Genomic DNA, 18039 nt, shown 5'->3' with positions numbered 1-18039 from the left:
TTCTAAGTAATATTGCTTTACTGTACTTCATTACTGTAGAAGAGTTGCATCTACTTGTGAAGGGGTTAAAATAGTTTCACATGTCCCCTGCCCTGGAGTGTGCAGCTGGATAACTTAAATCACACTTTTTGCAATAAATATAATTGAACAATCAGCTCACTGTAATGCTATAGTCTTAGTTTTACCTGGGAACTCTGCTGTTCATCTAATACACGATATTCTTTTTTTTTTTTCCCTGCATTATTCTGTAATTTAGGGAAGACAGAAGCTGGCTCGATTTAATGCCCATGAATTTGCTACGCTAGTTATAGATATTTTAAGTGATGCCAAACGAAGACAACAGGGGAATCCTGTCACTGGTTCAAAAGGTGAGTATACTTTTGGTTGTTGGCTCTTCTACAGGCAATTCTTCAGTAGTTTAATCAATACCATAGCCTCGTTCACAAGTGCTATATGAATGAAGGAAGAGATTTACACTGTTTTTATAAATGAGAAGAACTAAATCCTGTGGATAGCAGGCTGTTGACAACATGCATTAGGCCACCAAAATAATGCCCAAATACAGAAGATTTGTCTGTTAAGGTTGATATTTGTAATACAATTAAATCAAGTGGAATTTGTGCAATCCAGGAACATCTTTTTATGTTGGGTGTGACTTTTGTGATAACTTGGTAAAATTTTCCAGAATACTTCTGTACAGTTTTAGAGTGATACTTCTTTTGATTGGCGGCTAGGATAATGTCAGTGTTTTAGATGCTGGCTTTCCTGGCTGCTCTGTACATCCAGGAGTTTGCTGTAATTTAGATGCTCTTGAGCTTATTGCTAATTCACCTAAAAATGTTTACTTTCTATATTTCTTGAGCATGATAGATATCAAAGAATGCAAATACCTATGCCAACAACCAGACAGAGCCATAGTTCTAGCCATGATGGTAGGAAGCAAGATTTGAATGCTAGTTCTCCCTCTGGAGAGAAAATGCAAAAAATCTTTTCTAACTCTTAATTTTTCCCTGTATTTTTCATTTGAATGTTGATATCCATTTGTCCAGTATAGTCTGGGGTTTTTTTTCCCTTATGTGAATTTTATTAAGCTGTTAAAATAAGTGGTGAGAATCATTCTATAACTTGCCTACACACTCAGAAAAAATGAAAAGACAAAACCATAAAACTGACATTTTGGACAGTAATAATCCATACCTATTAGGTGGATCTAAATTAATTCTTTTGAACTGGGCTAGTCAAATGATACTTTATTATGGCATGTCTTGTGTTGTCTCTCTGGATGAAAATATTTTCTGATTTGTTTTTTTTTAAAATTAAAGTATGCACTTCCATTTCTTCTCCAAACTTACTAGTACGTTTTTAAATGATGTATGTTGATCTACAGAAAATGTGGAACTGATACTCAAATCAATCAGCAATCAACATAGTAATGAAAGTCAGGATAATGACCAGCCTGATTATGACAGTGTTGCTTCAGATGAAGATACAGATCTGGAAACAAATGCAGCTAAATCCAACAGACAGAAGGTAGGTTTGAAATATTTATACACACACCAAATTTTATTCATAAAGGTAGTCTGCAGTCAATCTTATCCCTTGTCAGGGGATTTAACATGCATAAATGATCAGAAAATCAATGTTCTAATTTTATTAGAAAGTTCATAGACTGAGGGATGATTCTGAAATGAAGTTGAAAATGAATTAAGTGTTGTGACTTAAGGAATTTATATTGTAAATAAAATGCTCCTCTAGAAAAGTAGTGTGTGCCACTGTGTATGTCTGGAGATAAGATATAGATCTGATTGCACAGATGAAATAATTGGATCTACCAATCTTAATCAGTGATTCCCTGGTATTTCACAAACTGCTTCCTACTGAAGAAATATTTACAGCAGACTGATAGTGACTGAGTGTTTTAAACCATTCCTGAAAATAATGCAGCACTGTGAAAGAGGGGCAGTAAACCTAGTAGTTCTAGTTTAATCTTCCCTGGTAATATGCGCACTGGATATTTAGTAGTCTGTCCTTTATGACTTTCCAGTTCTTTATTGCATATTTAAAAAAAAATCCTTATGAAACAGTATTGTGTCACTGAAATGCTGAGACAAATGTTTTTGTGCATAGAGGAGCTAAGAGTTGATTGACATCAAATTTCCTTTATATTGGACTAAAATTATTTTAATGAATGGATCTTATTAATTTGAACCATGATTCCTTTAAAGCAAGCACATGAAAAGCTGGTGAAATCTCATTGTCTTGTTTTCTTTTGGTAATCTGTTTCTCAGTGGTGTAAGTATTTTTCTCTTACTGTTTGTAGAGCCTGGATTCAGACTTGTCGGATGGACCGGTGACAGCCCAAGAGTATATGCAAGTTAAAAATGCTTTGGTGGCTTCTGAGGTAAAGATTCAGCAGTTAATGAAAGTGAACATCAACTTGAGTGATGAGCTGAGAATCATGCAGAAAAAGGTAACAGGCACAATAGTGTAACCCCTTCATCTCTTGATGTGTTTTAAGTTGACCAGAATAGAACTGCTGAAACTGAAGATGCAGTAACCCGATATTAGGATAGTGAGAAAACTTATTTTAAAATGGAGCTGCTTTGGAAACAGATATGAGACTATAAATGTATACGTGCAGCACATGCTTTGAATGGTTTTTTGTGGAGATGATGATGATCTGTTTAGTTCTCTTTGACATCAGTTTTCCAAGTGACAAGACAGTTGTTGCAAATCTTGTATGTTTTTGCTGTCTTACTTCAAGATAAGCAGTTTTCAACGATGAGGAAGTAAGTGCTAGCACACATCTTACGTGTGTGCACATATCTATATAATGTACTTCCAACTTTTCAGGTAAATATGTTGGTTTTTTTCCCATTAATAAGCCTAGCTGGAATGAAGGGAAATTAAAATCCCAATTCAGTTTGGCAGCAGAAAATAATCTGAAATGTGGCAACACAATATAAAGTTCTTGTATACCAGGAGGCCGAGATTTATTTGTTTGCTTGCGTTTGAATCGGGAAATAGCACATAGAGGATATAGTGGTAAACTCAATTACTGCTTTAAACCTTCAGTGTGGGTCTTGTCTAGACGAGAATAAGGTAGAGGTATCTCATTTACAATATGAGTTACTAGGTATAGATAGTCTTATACAAACAGAAAACTGAACATTTTTGCTAAAATCCTGAATTTAAAGCTCCAAAAACCCAGTTTGGAAGCCAGACCTAATCCTGATATAAACAAATCAACAATTCGTTGACTGCTTTGCCAGTGTTCTGGTAAATAGAGATTTTTGTGGGGTAAAGGAGAATTTATATTTGTATTGAGTTCGCTATCCTGTCTGTCACGCTAGCCTAGAAAGGGCTGGCTGCTTCCTCAAATTAATTCCTTTACCTAGTGTTAAAAATCTTGTTTTCCAAATAATTACAATACTGCAAGACTTACAGTACGTGCTGCAGAAAGCTCTCTCCCTGTAGAGAAAGTTGTTCAAGCTGTGCTCCTGCAGAGGTGAACCTGTGCTGAGAGCTTGTTTCCCTGTTGCTTTGGGGCAAAGAGGCTGATGCTTTGGAGAGGTGGTGGGAACTGTTGAGCTCTTAGCATCTGAGGCCAAGCTAATTCAGCAGATTCGAGTATCTTTGTCTGTTCAGTGCCATCCTTCTGTTAGAACTGTGTTCAGACTTTCAGATCTATTGGAATGGTGAATACTGAGAGGAACCTAGGAGATCTCAGGGTGTTTCCTTGGTCTTACAACAGCTTGTACTGGTTAAGCATTTCTCTGCATCAATTGAATTAACTTTTCACTTACATTGAGTTTCTTTAAACAGATATAGTCTATTTCGGGTTAAAAAAAAATCTTTAGGGTCTATGAATTAGTGAGGCTTTAGTATATTTATGTGGTGTAGCAGAAGAGAGGTCAGTCATTGCTGTGCTGCAGTTGAACTTGTTTTGAAAGATGGCATAGCCAGGGCTCGCTCACCTTGAAGATGAGTTGCACTGATTTTATGTCCTGATGATGTATACTGCTATGGGGCTTCTCTAACTTAAGTGTTTAGTGGCTCTGGATTGGTGAAGAATCGATATAGCCGTGCGCCATTGCAGAATGCAGGATGGGAGGAAGGGGTCACGGTTGTCTTAGCTCTAAGCTACTGGGAACTTCAGTACAATATGGGCATTCTCTGCTGGGTTATTTGTGGCAAGGCACCAATATATTTGTACTACTTCAGCAATTCTAATGCAATGGATGTCATTCAAGAGTCTCTCTCTTTTTTTTTTTTCTGTTTTTTGTTTTCTAAGCAAGGGCTTAGAAGGTCATAAACTAAAAAAATCTATCCACTTTATGTATCACCTTATTAGCCAACTGTGTATCTTATCTTTTGCATGGCAATTACTAAGCAAAAGATTCTAATTAAAGAAGAAGCAAAGCTGCACTTGATGAATGCCACTTTAGAATAGATTCTTCCTAAATAAAAATGAAAATAGTTCCGTTACTTTAATGGGCATTCTAATGGAAAAAGTTATTTTTTTATGCCTGCGGATTTTTTTAGGTGCTTATAGGCAGTTAAGATTTTGGTCTGAGTTTATATTAGCAGTTGGCTAAAACTGCACCAAAAGCACATTTATAAAATGTGGAAGAAGTTTGGAAGAAGGAGACTATAAAATTGACCTATTTAATTGCCTCTAATGTCAAACTTTAAAGGGGTAGCTTGGCTCCTGGCTGATCCTCAAATCTTAAGACTTGATGCATCTTACTACAGAGCACACAAAGTGGGGAGAAAAAGCATGAATTATCTTGACAGAAGTCTGCACATTCGACTTAGGGTTCTGGGAAGTGCTCTAGGCAAAATAGGATTTTTTGATAGAGATAATGTTCTTGAAGGTTCATATGATGCAAAGTAAATGCAAGTAGTAAATATGCAATTTCCTGTTTAAAAGGCCATCAGCTGTTTGAAATATTATACTCAATTATTGTTAGAGAATTGCTGATACTGACTTTTTTTACGTCTTTTCTTTATGATGTGTTAATATAGCAAACTTACTCCGAGTAACTCCACAAAAAAAATCAGAACTGTTGCATTTTTACTATCCATCAAATACATAATAATAAAAAGCTTTAAAATTATTTCTTGTTGGCTTAGAAAGCAGTAGCTGATACTTAATTTTCATAAGCTCAACTCTCTTTTTGCTTTGCAGAGCAAGCTCTAGTTTTCTTTGCGCTGCCTCTGGCATCTGTGCTGTAGTTCTGGCATTTTCAGATTTCATGGGCCTTATGTTAAAGTCCTCTTTAGTTCTTGTATTGACTGCTGAAATGGATCACTTTGCTTGAAAAACTGTTTTGTTGGCAGTCCTTCCCCCCACAACCTCATTATATTACACGATTCATGTGCCAGTACAGCCAGGCTGGAAGAAATGGATTGTGTGTTTTTTAACTACAACAGCCAATTTTAAGATCTAATTTAGCTTGCATCCCAACAAAAAGTGCTGGAAATCAGTACATAAATATTTCCAGATCTGGAACATAGATGTTTCTATGCTTCTACTAAGCAAGTCAAGTAGATGTTGAAAAAGAAATCAAATCCCAGCTACTAGTAGCTGGATTTACTAGTAAAGCTGACAAGCGTGTATTGTATAGTCAGTTTGCTTTTGACGCTTGCTACTAGAAAAACAAAGTCCCACTGCTAAACATTTCTTTCAGCTTCAAACGCTACAGAGTGAAAATACCAACCTCAGAAGACAGGCTACAACCAATATATATCAGGTCCAAACTGGTTCTGAATACACAGACCCTACCAACAATTCTTCTTTAAAGCGGCGACCATCTGCACGGGGTAGCAGACCCATGTCCATGTATGAGACTGGATCAGGTCAGAAACCCTACCTCCCCATGGGAGAGGTCACATACCCAGAAGAAAGCATAACAAGACTGCAGCCTTTCCCTCCACATGTAAGTAAAACTGCTGATGCTTCTGCATTTCTTCTTATGTTCAGCTTTACTGTCTATTCCAGCTATGCTCGTTTACCAAAGCTGCTCAACTGTCTGCTTCAGAGTGAATTTGAACTGTAAGAATTGTTAATGTTTGCTGTATTAACATGTCTCCAGGAGCCTGATGTTTTGAAAAGTAAAAGCTGTAACAATTCTGGAATATGTAAACTGGAGCTTTTGGCTTCTGCTCAGCTGTTTCTTTTAACCACAATATATATGCCAAATATCAATGTGTGGCTGTTTGAAAACCAGGAGGGGGGGGGGAAATAGTATTCCAAGAAGGTAGGTAAAGTTCATGGATATCTTGAGAGATACCGGCACGTGCCAATTTGTAGAACTTCAGAACCACCTTTCAAAAATAAAATTGAAACTAAATTTTCACTAGGCCACCAATTTCTTATTCTGAGTTTGGAACTGGAGGCCGAAGATGGTTTAGATCTGTTAGCTGAACAAATTCTTCTGCTTTAGTATTTTCCTGTATGATGTGCTAATAGTGGAGAGGGAGTTCTGTATTAGCCACAAGGATTTTGCACTGATGTGTTCACGCTTCAGATTACGTGACCCAACACACACTAGTGCTTATTAAAGTTAATTTTTGTTGCATCTTTTTAGATTGCCCTGTGGGCAGGAATATGGGACAGTATTTTCTAGGCACGTATTTAACATTTGTGGATTTGTTTCAATACGTTTCCCTGTTGGTAGCACTATCTTGTATTTCCTTCCAGATAAACAATTAAGCCCTTTAAAACATATTTGGAAGTTAACGGGTTTTTTTGCCTGGCATGAAGGAGGGCAAATGTTCCATGCACATTCCAAAGACGACCGTTGAGTGCACCAGGGAATCAGCGCAGAAATTTGTATGCTGGGTTTTTCCTTGCCTTTAATTAAATTGATACGAACTTTAAACTATGAAATCTGGATCATTTTGAATTATATTGGCATGTTGATATAAAGGCAGTTCTGGCAGGAAGAAATGTCAGAATTCTTTTGTATGTGGCAATGTTTGCAAAACATGACAGTGCTTTGTATAGGTCCTTTGGTCATTTGGTTTGAAATTTGGATAGAAGTAGCGGTTCTGAAGCATTGATTTGTTATGTGGAGTTAGTTAATTTGGTATTGTGGTGAATGTGTTTTATTCCGTGTGGAATTTAGCACCTCTGGAATATCAATATTAGAATTAACATGAAGTCAATTGTATTTTGGAAAGAATTAAGTCCACTCAGGCTTAGCCAAATTCTCAAAATCGTTCTTGCTTTATGTCATCTCCATGGTTTTAAGAATGTTCCTTTATTTCAGTTAAGAATTTATTTGTGTTTTGTTTTTGGTTTTCCCGAGTGTTTTTCTCTTTCCCATTTTTAGATCGGGAGGAGTGCGTTTGTGACCTCCTCTTCATCTCTACCTTCCTTCCCCTCCACGCTTTCCTGGTCAAGGGATGAAAGCACACGAAGGGTTAAGTACCTTCCCAATTGGTCTTTTACCTGGAGGAGGTGGCAATCTCCCTAGAAGCCATTATGCCTCTGTCTTCTCCCCTTTTCGGCTGACTAGCCTTCATGCTTGCATGAAGCAGTATTTCATCACTTTCCATTTCTTCTGCCACATGCTGTGGATACTTGCCTGCCTCTAACTTCACAACGGCTAAAATCTTTAGCATTTAACACCATGCACAGTTACTCCAGATCACTTGTTCAACTGCGTAACACTGAAAACAGCCAGAAGACAAGTTGGTTGCTGTTTGGAAAGTAATTTGGCAGGCGCTCACTGATATTTCATAAGCCAATATATAACTCTTCCTACTGACTAAAATGCACTGCATGAGGCGTATGAAGCTCACTGGGTCCTAGCTTTAAAGCCTGCTTTCTTTGGGGGCTGTCAGTTTGCGCCAATCCAAATTGGTATTGATTGACCATTTATCTTACAGATGTTCACTAGTTTGTTTGAAGTGAGTTCTTTAAGCATCCAAACAGATAGCCATTCATGTTGCCCACCAATACATTTAGTATCAGCTAGCCTGCTTTCTGCTGTCTTGATAGACAAAAGACTGAATGGGCATGGGAATTGGTTTTAGCAAGACTCTCCTTTCAGGGCAAGATTAAAGACACTGAGAGTGTATAAAGGAAGCTTATATTGGTGTTCCATCAGGATCTACAAAAGTTTGCTCTTATGGTTTTTGTTAGCTACAGTACTGATTCTAGGAAAAAAACTGCAGTGTTACCAAGAAACATTAAATGCATTCTGTAAGCTTATGTTATTCCAAAGACGCTGTCTTTGCTGTGGCCTCATATGTGAGCTATTAGCTATTTGAAGAAGCCTTGTCCAGCTTCTTAAACTTTTTTTAAACACTGTTCTTTTTTTGTAGTGGGACACTTAAATCTAGTCTTATTCAAATTCATGTGTTAGAAGTGAGCATAAAATGCCACCTTGCAAAACGACACATTTAGCAAGGCAAACAGTTTGATAGACTAGTCTGTCCGTGACAGCTTCTTTTTAGACTATGTTTTATTTGGGATCCTTGAACTAATCGCAAGTTACATATTCAAAAGAAGGGGAAAGCACATTGCATTTGCAACTCTAGAATAACATCCATTTTTGGCTGTGAAGACTAATGAATGCTGAAGATGAACAACCCATAGCTTTCACGCTGCTGTTTGACCAGCCTGAGCTACCAGCTTGCACTGCTTGCAGAAACTGCCCTCCATCATCAGAATGAGTCGATTATATTTTGAGGTCTCGCTCTGACTAAACCTCTTTAACTTTGAAGCAAATATCGATACAGGGTCCTTTGGGCTGTTTTTAGATGTTTGTGTCTCATTTCTTAGAAAATAATGAGTAGCTTATACCCATTTTGTTGTGTCGTGTTCAAAATTTAGGCTTTGCTTATTTCTGTGTTAAAATAAGACTTTCCGAGAGTAAACTTGAGAGAGAAGTATTTGTATTTCTTTGTAAGACTTAACTGATTTTGAAAAGATCTTTCAAGAAACGTTCTCTCTTTTTGGTCTGCTTTTTCTGTGTGGTTAATATAATGAAATCAGTACCATCTCATTCTGTTTCTTGGGCAAGCGTTGCAGAGTCTCTAATCAAATGTTACTATATAATACTAAATTTTTAAAAAAAACAAGTTTGTGGGTTTAGATGTTGAATGGTCATACTCTGGCCTCTTCCTGCCAGGATAAAGAACCTGCTTTTTAGATTCTTGTGTCCCTATTTTATTTTGACTGTACAGTGTTTGGACATATATCAGTCAAGAAAATATTAGATTTGCAAGTAGGGCTAGATGATAAAACTTAGAAGGGAATATCCTGCTTGGTCAAATGCAAATCTACGTTTGGCTGCACCTGATATCAGTACTGTGTAGTACTAGAAACTTGCAGAGGTTTTGTTTGTTTGTTTTTATTGTACACTGATTCTATACTATATTACTGATTCCGTAATATCCTATTCTTGCAATTCATTGTTATTTGTATTTCTGACCACAGTGTAGAGCTTTGCCACTAACTGTATTGTTCTCTATATGTCTGGGAGAGGGGAAAGGTCAGACCCTACATATAATAGTTTCTTATCTTCAAAATATTACAATTTACAATTGATCTTTACTAGCTATCCTGAGAGGTGAGCGTTCAAAAAATGCTTGTTTTTCCTTCTATGCAGAGTAACTTTAAAATGGACGGCAAGTGTTCGTACTCTAAGTGCTTCAGAGTTAAGAATTGTTGGTTTTAACATTAGATGTGCTTAACAAACGTACTGGATCTTAACCAATGAAAACCAATTCCTAGTCACATTTTTGGTCTGTCCTCGAGGTAGAAGTATTATTTCCTAAGTGTATGGATCAGGGATGCAAATTGAAGGCGTCCCTTACAGTATAACACTTGAGATTCCCTCATCTTGACTTCGGAGTTTCTGTAAAGCTCCAAGGCTGGTTCTTCAGCGGGGATTGCGAAGGACCCTGTTACGTGAGCAGTGTCTGTGACTAAGGCAGGAGCTGATGCAGAGGTTGATCTGTATGTAGAGTGACACTGATGTCGCGTACTTGCAAATGGATGAGCTGTAGTAGGCACTCCCGATGAGCTTTGCAATTTTTAAGACTAGAGTAGGCGGATGTGTGGTGATCCTGGGGCCTGGCTGAGGATGGGAGTGTGCGTTGGGGGCTTCAAACTGCAAATTCATGTGAACTGCAGAGATCGGCCTGACAGTAGGGATTCATACCATAAACCTCCAGGATGTACTGCCAGGCATAAACTCTCCAAGAAGGCTAAACCAGATCAGAGAGGGGAGCCTAGCTCTCTATCTGAAAATCTGCTTTGAATCTCTTGCTGACAGAGGGGGCTGTATGTTAGGATCTGCAGGGAGAGTACTTTGACCATGCCAGCTCAGAGTATGCTTACTTGTGTTAGCAGCCCTCTGAGAGGGTTTGTTTTTTTTTTTTTTTTTTTGAAAAGCAGTTTAGGAAAAAAAACTGAGCATCATCCTTGCCCATGGGTTGGATGCTTTACTGGGAGGTGCAGAACTGGTTTGTGTCGGAGTAGGAGGTGGTGATTGTTCTGCCATTGCACCTGGGAGGAAGCGCATGTGCTCAGAGGCAGGGAATGGGCGGCACTGTTGCTGGTGTAGACGCAGTCACTGTGTACCTCCCCAGGGAACGCCATGTGAAGGGGAGAACGGGAAAATACTGGGCCTTTGGGCCTCTGACTCTGTGTATGGCCTCCACCCTCTGGAGCAGCACTCTGCAGCTGGGCCTTCCTGTGCTTGGTCCATCCTCCGCTCTGCAGCGGGCCTCCCACGCTCGGTTCAGTCTCCAACTCTGTCTTCGGCCTTCCCTCTGCCATGGTCCTCCCACTCTAGGTTAGACCTTGCCTTCCTTGTGTGCCTCCGTCTAGTTGCCTCCTACTCTGTGGTGGGCCTCCATTCTGAGTTCAGTGTCACAGGCTCAGTTCAGCCCCCACTCCACTGTGTGCCTCCTGCTCTCAGCTTGGCCTCCCACTCAGCTGTGGGCCTCCGCTCTGGATTTGACCTCCAAGCTCATTTTGGTATCCCAGTCTTCATTCAGCCTTCACCCTGGGTTCAGCCTCCCAGTTGGATCAGCCTCCCACTTTGCAATGGGCCTACAATGCTCAGTCCAACGTCCACTTCCTTGTGTGCCTCCTGCCCTCGTTTGCCTTCCACTTTGGAATTGGCCTCCCACCCTCCTTTTGACACCCATTCTTCAGTGGCCCTCTACTCCTGATGGTTAGGCCTCCCACCCTTGTTTCATCCTATGCTCTGCTATGGGCCGCAACTCTCACTTATCTGGCCTCCCAACCTTGTCTCGATCTTAAGTGTTCAGTGAGCCTCAACTCTCCCCATTTTGGCCTCTCACCCCCGTTTTGGCCTCCAATGTACAGTGGGCCCGAACTCTCCTTGTTTTGGCCTCCCACCCCGGTTTCAGCCTCCCATCTGCAGTGGTCGTTAACTGTTCTCATTTCAGCCTCCTACTCTCTTTTCAGCCTCCAGTCTGCAATGGGCTCCAAGTCTCGTCGCTTCGACTTTCTACATGCCCTTTGGTCTTCCACCCACAGTTTGGCCTCCACTCCGCAGTGGGCCTCCCGCCATCATTTCAGTCTCCTGTCTTTATTTTGGCTTTCCCATTGCAACAGTCCTCAACCCTCATTTTGGTCTCCCATTCTGCGGTGGGCTTCCCATGCCCGGGTCAGCCTCTGCTCTGTGGTCAGACCCCTGTGCTTGATTTGGCCTCTACTCTGTCACAGGCCTCCCACACTCGGTCCAGCTTCCTGCTCTGCCATGGGCCTTCCACACTTGGTTCAGCCTCCCACCTTGTGCTGGGCCTCAATTCTCGTTTCAGCCTCCCGTGCTCGGTTTGGTTTCCACTCTGTGTTCAGCCTCGCGCGCTGTGTCTGGCCTCCAGTCTGCTGTGGCCTCCTGCTCTTGGTCTGGCCTCTTTCTCCCTGGTGGTCCTGCCCTCTCCGTTTGGCCTCTGCTCCTCTGTGGGCCTCCCGCTCTGTGCCCATGTGGCAGTTTCAGCGGCAGGGGAAGGGACACTGTGCCGTGGCCGTCTGTTCCGCTCCGCAGCCCCGCTGGGTGCCGGGGCAGAGCCCTTGCTTCGGGTCTGGTGGGGCCGCGCCGTGCCGGCAGCGCCCAGGGCCTCGGGTGCAAGCTGGCAGCAGGAGCCCGGCACAGGGCGGGGGGACGCACCGGGCTGCAGGGTAGCGGCTGGAGCAGGGGCTGTTGTGCTAAAGAGCAAGCCCGTGTACGCAGGACGTGGCGCTGGCACAGCTCGGGGCTCTTCTTTCCTGCACAACGCTGAAATAGATCTGTATTTGTTGCAGGCCTCGAAGCTGGAGAAGCAGAGCAGCGTGTCCGAGAGCGACTACGATAACCCCACCACCCCTCTGGAGCTGGAGGAGACGGGGTAGGTGCCGCGGTGACGCAGAGCTGACGGCACAGCTCCGTGCTGTCAGAGGACGGGGTGTTGTGTGAGCAGCCAATTCTGTCTCGCAGAGCCAACCTCTGCTTTGTTCCTTTGCAGGTCAGGCAGGAAGGGCCGGCAGAGGAGCGTCATTTGGCAGGGGGAAGGATCCATCCCTGAAGACGCTGACGCAGCCCCCAGCTCCAGTTTGCCCAGTACAGAAGATGTGATTCGGAAAACTGAGCAGATCACTAAGAATATTCAGGAGCTGCTGCGAGCAGCGCAAGAGAACAAGCATGACAGGTAAGGCGTGAGTGCTGGAAAAGCTCTGGAGTTTGTGAGAAAATGAAAAAAATTCTTCAGGTGTTTTCAGAAGTACAGCCACCACCACCCATGTTAATGCTGGAGATGCTGGTTTCACACCTACAAAACATGTAGGTCCATGGCGTTTCCTCGCGTACGGGACGTAGTGCTACGGGGTGAGCAGGGACAAGTGACTAGCACAGGCGGTGGGAATACACGCTCCCGTCCAAAAAACCAGTGTAGCCCCTTGCGAGTGGGTTCTGGCTGCAACAGTGCCTGCTGCCTGCCACCTGCCTGCCCTGCCCACAACTGGCACGGGGATGGGGAGCGCTGGGGAGCAAAGCGCTTGTGAAGTCCTGCTGCAAAATGAGTGTTGTTTTAGATACAAATCAAACACGTTGCAGAGAACTTGGCATAAGTTTCTCTTGGATCTTCAGACCTACGTGTCTTTAGGTAAGGACACCCTGCAGAAGTGTGATAGTAACACCAAGTCTTGTTTCAGGAAAAAATTGCAAAGGCAGGGAGAATGTGGCTTTCCTACTGAAATATTAGTACAGATAATATACCAGCAAAAGCTATTTTGAACTATTGGGTTTAGACACAGACGTAGCTGAGTAAGCAGGAGACTGTTCATCGGCCCATCAGGTAGCACGCAGCTTCAGCTCCCTCGGGAACTTCTGGCCCAACTGAACAATTGATTTTCAGAATAGCTGTGAGCAAGTAAAAGTGATACTGCCCTTGACTGATCATCAGGTGGTGCTCCTGCACAGCCCTCTTAGAAGGCTGTCAATAAGAGTTACGTCTTCCTGGGTATGAACACGTTTTAGGTCTGGAACGGCTTTGGTCTCCAGAAAATCTGAACTTGCAGACTGGCAGGTCTTACATTCTGCCTCCCATCCCAAGTTCTGTGCCCGCCTTTGCCTGTGAGAAGCGGCTGGTGATTTATGTTAAGCCCTCGCTTCCTGCCTTGCTGAGAGAAGTGCACAACAATGGGGCCACTTTTTGTTCTGTGTTTTTTTTCCTTCTTGTACTTTTCTATTTTTAGAAGGGACAGCGCGCGGCCTCTCCTTCTCGCGCTGAATGGCGAGTTCTAACGTGTTTGTGCTGAGCTCGTTGCCCTTGTCAGTAACCTTTTCCACTGCAATCCCTTGTTCCTTGTTTCTCAGAGAAGCAACAGTAAGAGAAACTTTAAATGAGTTTGGTTTTTATGAATATCACCACAGTTTACAGTATTTGAGTTACACTTTTTAAAAAATCATTGAAAGAAACGACGCAGCATACGTAGCTTTCGCTGTTAAATTGAATAGATTTTTAAATGTCCTGTTACATTCTTTTTTGTTTTCTCTTCTGTACCATGTGTGGAGTGGGGTGTTTGCCAGTACTTAAATGAGTATAATCTTGCAAAACACTGAACTATGAAGGTGCTGTTCTTTGTTTTCCTGTTCCCTGGCTTTGTCTCAGTGGGCTGAGAACTGCACAGCCTCAGGCACGCAGGAGATGGAGTAGGCTTGTTCCACCATTCTCTTCTTGCAATAGGGGAGCGCTTCCTTAACAAAATGAGATACTTAGGGATGTAATAACACATCTTCTAAGCTAGTGCTGGGAACGTTGTAGATAAAAATCACGCGCTGCATAGATAATTGGAGAGTAATAAAATGAGGCAAGAATATTATCTATTAATGAAACACCTTCTTCCCTTTTTTTTTTTTTTTTCCCCCTCGCTTTCTTCCGTTCCTTTTCCTGTGCTCAACTGGCCAAGTAGACCATTAGAGCGTGCGGGCATGCTCAAGCTCAGACATAGCCTCGGCTGCTTCAGCACGCTGGTTCCCTGGGCTGAGAGAGCTCCCCTGCAGCCTCTGACCATCCAGCAGCCCGGTCCTGCCTCCTGGTACTCTGGCCTCTGTCCCTGCCTCCCAGGCACAGTGTCCTTTCTCTTTCTCTCTGCTGCCTCTTTCCTTCACGCACCATCTGCACAGGGGTCGTTGAAGGCTATGCATGAAATGCTTCGGATGATAAAGAAACTGCAGATAGCGAGTACAGAGAGTTATGAACCTGTTATAATACCTGTGAGTTCAGTCGAAGCTCCCGGTATTGATTTAATGGAGAACAGAATCACAGCCTGGAACTGGAACTGTCTCTAGTGTAAAAGATTCTCCTGTCTCTGTTCTGTTTATCGTCCATCGAGATAAATTAAATTATGACAACTAACAGCACAACATGTGGTTGCTGCTTCTGTGCACTGTCGCAAAAGTAGCAGAAGTTTCACGGTTCCCAATGTGCAACATTCACACCTGACAGCTTAGGCCCTCAACTGTTTATACAGCTGGTGTGTCAAATGAGATCATTTGTATCTTGAATCAATGAAAAAAGATGTGTTTATATAGTATCTTCCAACCTGACCAAAATATTGTTTATTAATGCCTAAAATAAAAATGAAATTTAAATGAGATGTTCTTTAAAACAGAACTTTACAAGTTGTAACCCCAGGTGTTATTGCCAGTGACAAATATCAGGACTGGAGGAAGAGGTTACCACAAGTTACTGCTAATGATGGATTCTTTTTTCCAAGCTGTCACTACTTGAATATCTGCCTGATGTCTTACTGGAATGTGTGTAAACTCAACAAATGTGTCAGCTTATTTCATGAGCTTACAGTGAGTGTTTAGATTATAAAATAAAGCCATTCCTCCAAGACACACTGTACGCTTTGCAGCTAACCTAGAGAACATGCTATGAAATATGTGTCGTTAATCTTGGTCTCTTTCATTCAAGTTACTCTTAGGGCTTTCTCTGCCTCGTTAGTGAAGGGTTTAATTGGCAAACTGGCTTTTTAATGAGGTAAGATGCTGTTCAGTGTGGCTTTCAGGGAGCAAATTAATTGTTAGCGCAATAGCAGAATGGGAATTACAGTGAACTTGGAAGACTTCTCTCGACTTTTAGTTTATTTGGAAGAACTCATATGATTTGAGACATATGGAAATACTCCTTTTTAAAGCAATTTTCCTGCATTGCCAAAATGACCCCAGTGTGTTGCTTCTTTCTCAGTGCATTTGCAAGTGACCTATTTTTGCACCTTTGGTATTGCAAGATGGCTGCATAAATAATGACGGGGGTGGCGGTGGTGGTGGTGGTTTTTTTTTTTTTTGCTTGAAAGGGCAATGATCTACCATAATCTACAGATGCTGAATATTTTTCTTGAATGCTATTGCTTTGTGATTTTTGAGATTCTCTTGCTTAAGATTGAATCATGTTAACTAACTTATGCTAAAATTGAGTCTTTGAAGCATAAAAACGAGTCTTTTTTGAAATTAGACTTTTGACAGAGCACACTAACACAGCGCTTCACAGCAGCTTATGGTAAATAGTTTTAAGATCTATTTTGAACAGACCAATTTTGATTTGGTATATAAATCAGAAGTGAAATCTATGAGGACTAATGGAATATGCCTTTGTTTTATTAGCTAACTCAACAGAATTACTGAATATTTAGCCTAAAAGTCACACACTGTGAAAGTCGTTGGTAGTTTGGAGATGCATGTATCTGTAAGCTGCTGTATGAGAATTGTGCGTCGTCTGTTTACTGTGTATAAATTAATCCAGGAAGGCATCTTGGTGTTCTTAAGTTACCTTCATGTGATGTTTTACCTTTAGTTAAACTTTACCAAAAAGCAAGGTATGAATTCTGTACTGGACGTTTGGCATACCCCGTTCTCGGGTGTCTAACCTTCCAGTTTGTGAAATGAGAAGGGGAAATAGGTGGATAGTGCTGCATTCCTGGCTTCAACTGATAATGAACTGATACAGGGATGGAAATAAATCTCCTTGGAATCAAGGTGTGTCCTCAGCGTGCACATCTGCAACAAACTAAAGCCTGCAGCCCGGCTGCTGACCCAGAGGCACGTGTTTGTTACAGAGATCGCTCAGAGTAGCTGAGAACCGATGGGTTAAAAGCATACGGAGGTCAGACTTCAGGTCTTGCTGCCAAGTGTTATTAGTACAGTTTTTTGGCTGTACTGTATTTTGGTAACTTAGGTACAAAGTGGTTTTGTTGTTTGTTTTTTTTTTTTTAAAGGCTTCTACTTTGTAACTTACCCATGGAAAAGAAGTGCAGGAAAATTGCATTGCTTCAGAGGTGTAGACAAGACAGTCCTATAAATATCAACACTTGGCTGTCAAGTTATTTTTTAAGAGTTTGGATGGCCAAAATTCAACTCTGAAACATAAAATCAATTGAAACGCCTTTGGTTTTTTTAACTTCTCTTCAGAGATTACTGGATATTTTTAGCTGCTTAGATCCTTAGCAGTTTGAAAACTTTTCTTTTAGTGGTCTGGTTTTATAGTCTCTTGCCTTATGGAGAAAGAGCTCTTTCAAAACAAATGGATAGAGATTTCCCTAAAATGGCAGCAAGTTAAACTCAGTCAGATCCCACATACAAAGTGGGGTTTTTTTAATCCACTTTTGATCGTCAACACTGCACTGAGGAGAAAAAGTTGCTTTTTTTCCAAAGCACCTCTGTATCACTGGATTTTGTTTAAATATTTTCAACGTGCAGAATCTTACTTTACTTTGCCTGACTTACATGAACCAGTTTGCTTGGGCATGCTCTCCCACACATAACAATGCTATGTCGTGGTGCATACACCAAACAGAATGAGCTGAGCAATTTTCTGTACAATTTGGAGACAAATTGTAGCATTTCAATAGTTGGGCAGGGGGAGGTTAGGAAATGTGAGCGTATGAATTAATGTGCAGTTCATATTTATAGACACGTTTCCATAATTGCATACAAATTGAGACTTTTTTTGACAATGTTTGGTATAATAGGTGTGGACAGTTATTCCTTCAAACAAACTTTGATTGAAGAGTAATGAAAACTTAAGAAGTGGTTTTGTGCTATTGGTTAAGTTCTTGCTTTTTCTGAAGTCACATAGTTATATACAAACTTGTGCTGCAGTGTGCTGGAGAACGCTGAGGAGACACTAAGAGTCACCATATTGTGTGTTGCACTAGCTACTTCAGTTACCTTCAGTGCAGCCTACAAAGATTATTAGAATATGTATGGCGTTTTTGTTACTCAGTTGTTTTTAGAATAACAGCCACTGACTAGTGAAATTGAAGAGGAAAGGAGTCTTTACATAATGAATAATACATTGCATCTTTTTGCAGCTATATACCATGCTCCGAGAGAATACATGTGGCAGTAACAGAAATGGCAGCCTTGTTCCCAAAAGTAAGTACCTTCCCGCATTAAAATGTTTTTGGCCTCATTCCTCATTAGTAGATTTCCCTTCAGTAAATGAAAACCAAAAGCCAAAGGTGGGGAGAAATGACCAGGTGTTTTTGTCCCATCTTGCTTC

At 41.4% G+C, this 18039-nt stretch overlaps 1 protein-coding gene across 7 annotated transcripts in view; it reads left to right on the top strand.

Annotated features, from left to right (window-relative positions):
- Positions 1-18039, top strand: part of GIT2 (GIT ArfGAP 2) — a 35422-nt gene that overhangs the window by 13738 nt on the left and 3645 nt on the right. For 2 of the 7 annotated variants that reach the window (XM_050906973.1, XM_050906972.1), the window contains exons 12-19: positions 257-368; positions 1388-1530; positions 2321-2470; positions 5694-5942; positions 7341-7430; positions 12299-12381; positions 12499-12681; positions 17849-17912. In XM_050906973.1, coding sequence (XP_050762930.1) covers positions 257-368; positions 1388-1530; positions 2321-2470; positions 5694-5942; positions 7341-7430; positions 12299-12381; positions 12499-12681; positions 17849-17912 — 1074 coding nt within the window. The remainder of the gene's footprint in view (positions 1-256; positions 369-1387; positions 1531-2320; positions 2471-5693; positions 5943-7340; positions 7431-12298; positions 12382-12498; positions 12682-17848; positions 17913-18039) is intronic. The other 5 variants (XM_050906977.1, XM_050906978.1, XM_050906976.1 and 2 more) reach the window with 4 other exon arrangements.

The sequence above is a fragment of the Gymnogyps californianus genome, chromosome 16 (assembly GCF_018139145.2).
Source record: "Gymnogyps californianus isolate 813 chromosome 16, ASM1813914v2, whole genome shotgun sequence".
NCBI lineage: Eukaryota > Metazoa > Chordata > Aves > Accipitriformes > Cathartidae > Gymnogyps > Gymnogyps californianus.
Note: the sequence above shows the minus strand (reverse complement) of the source record. Positions and strands in the feature narration are given on the sequence as shown.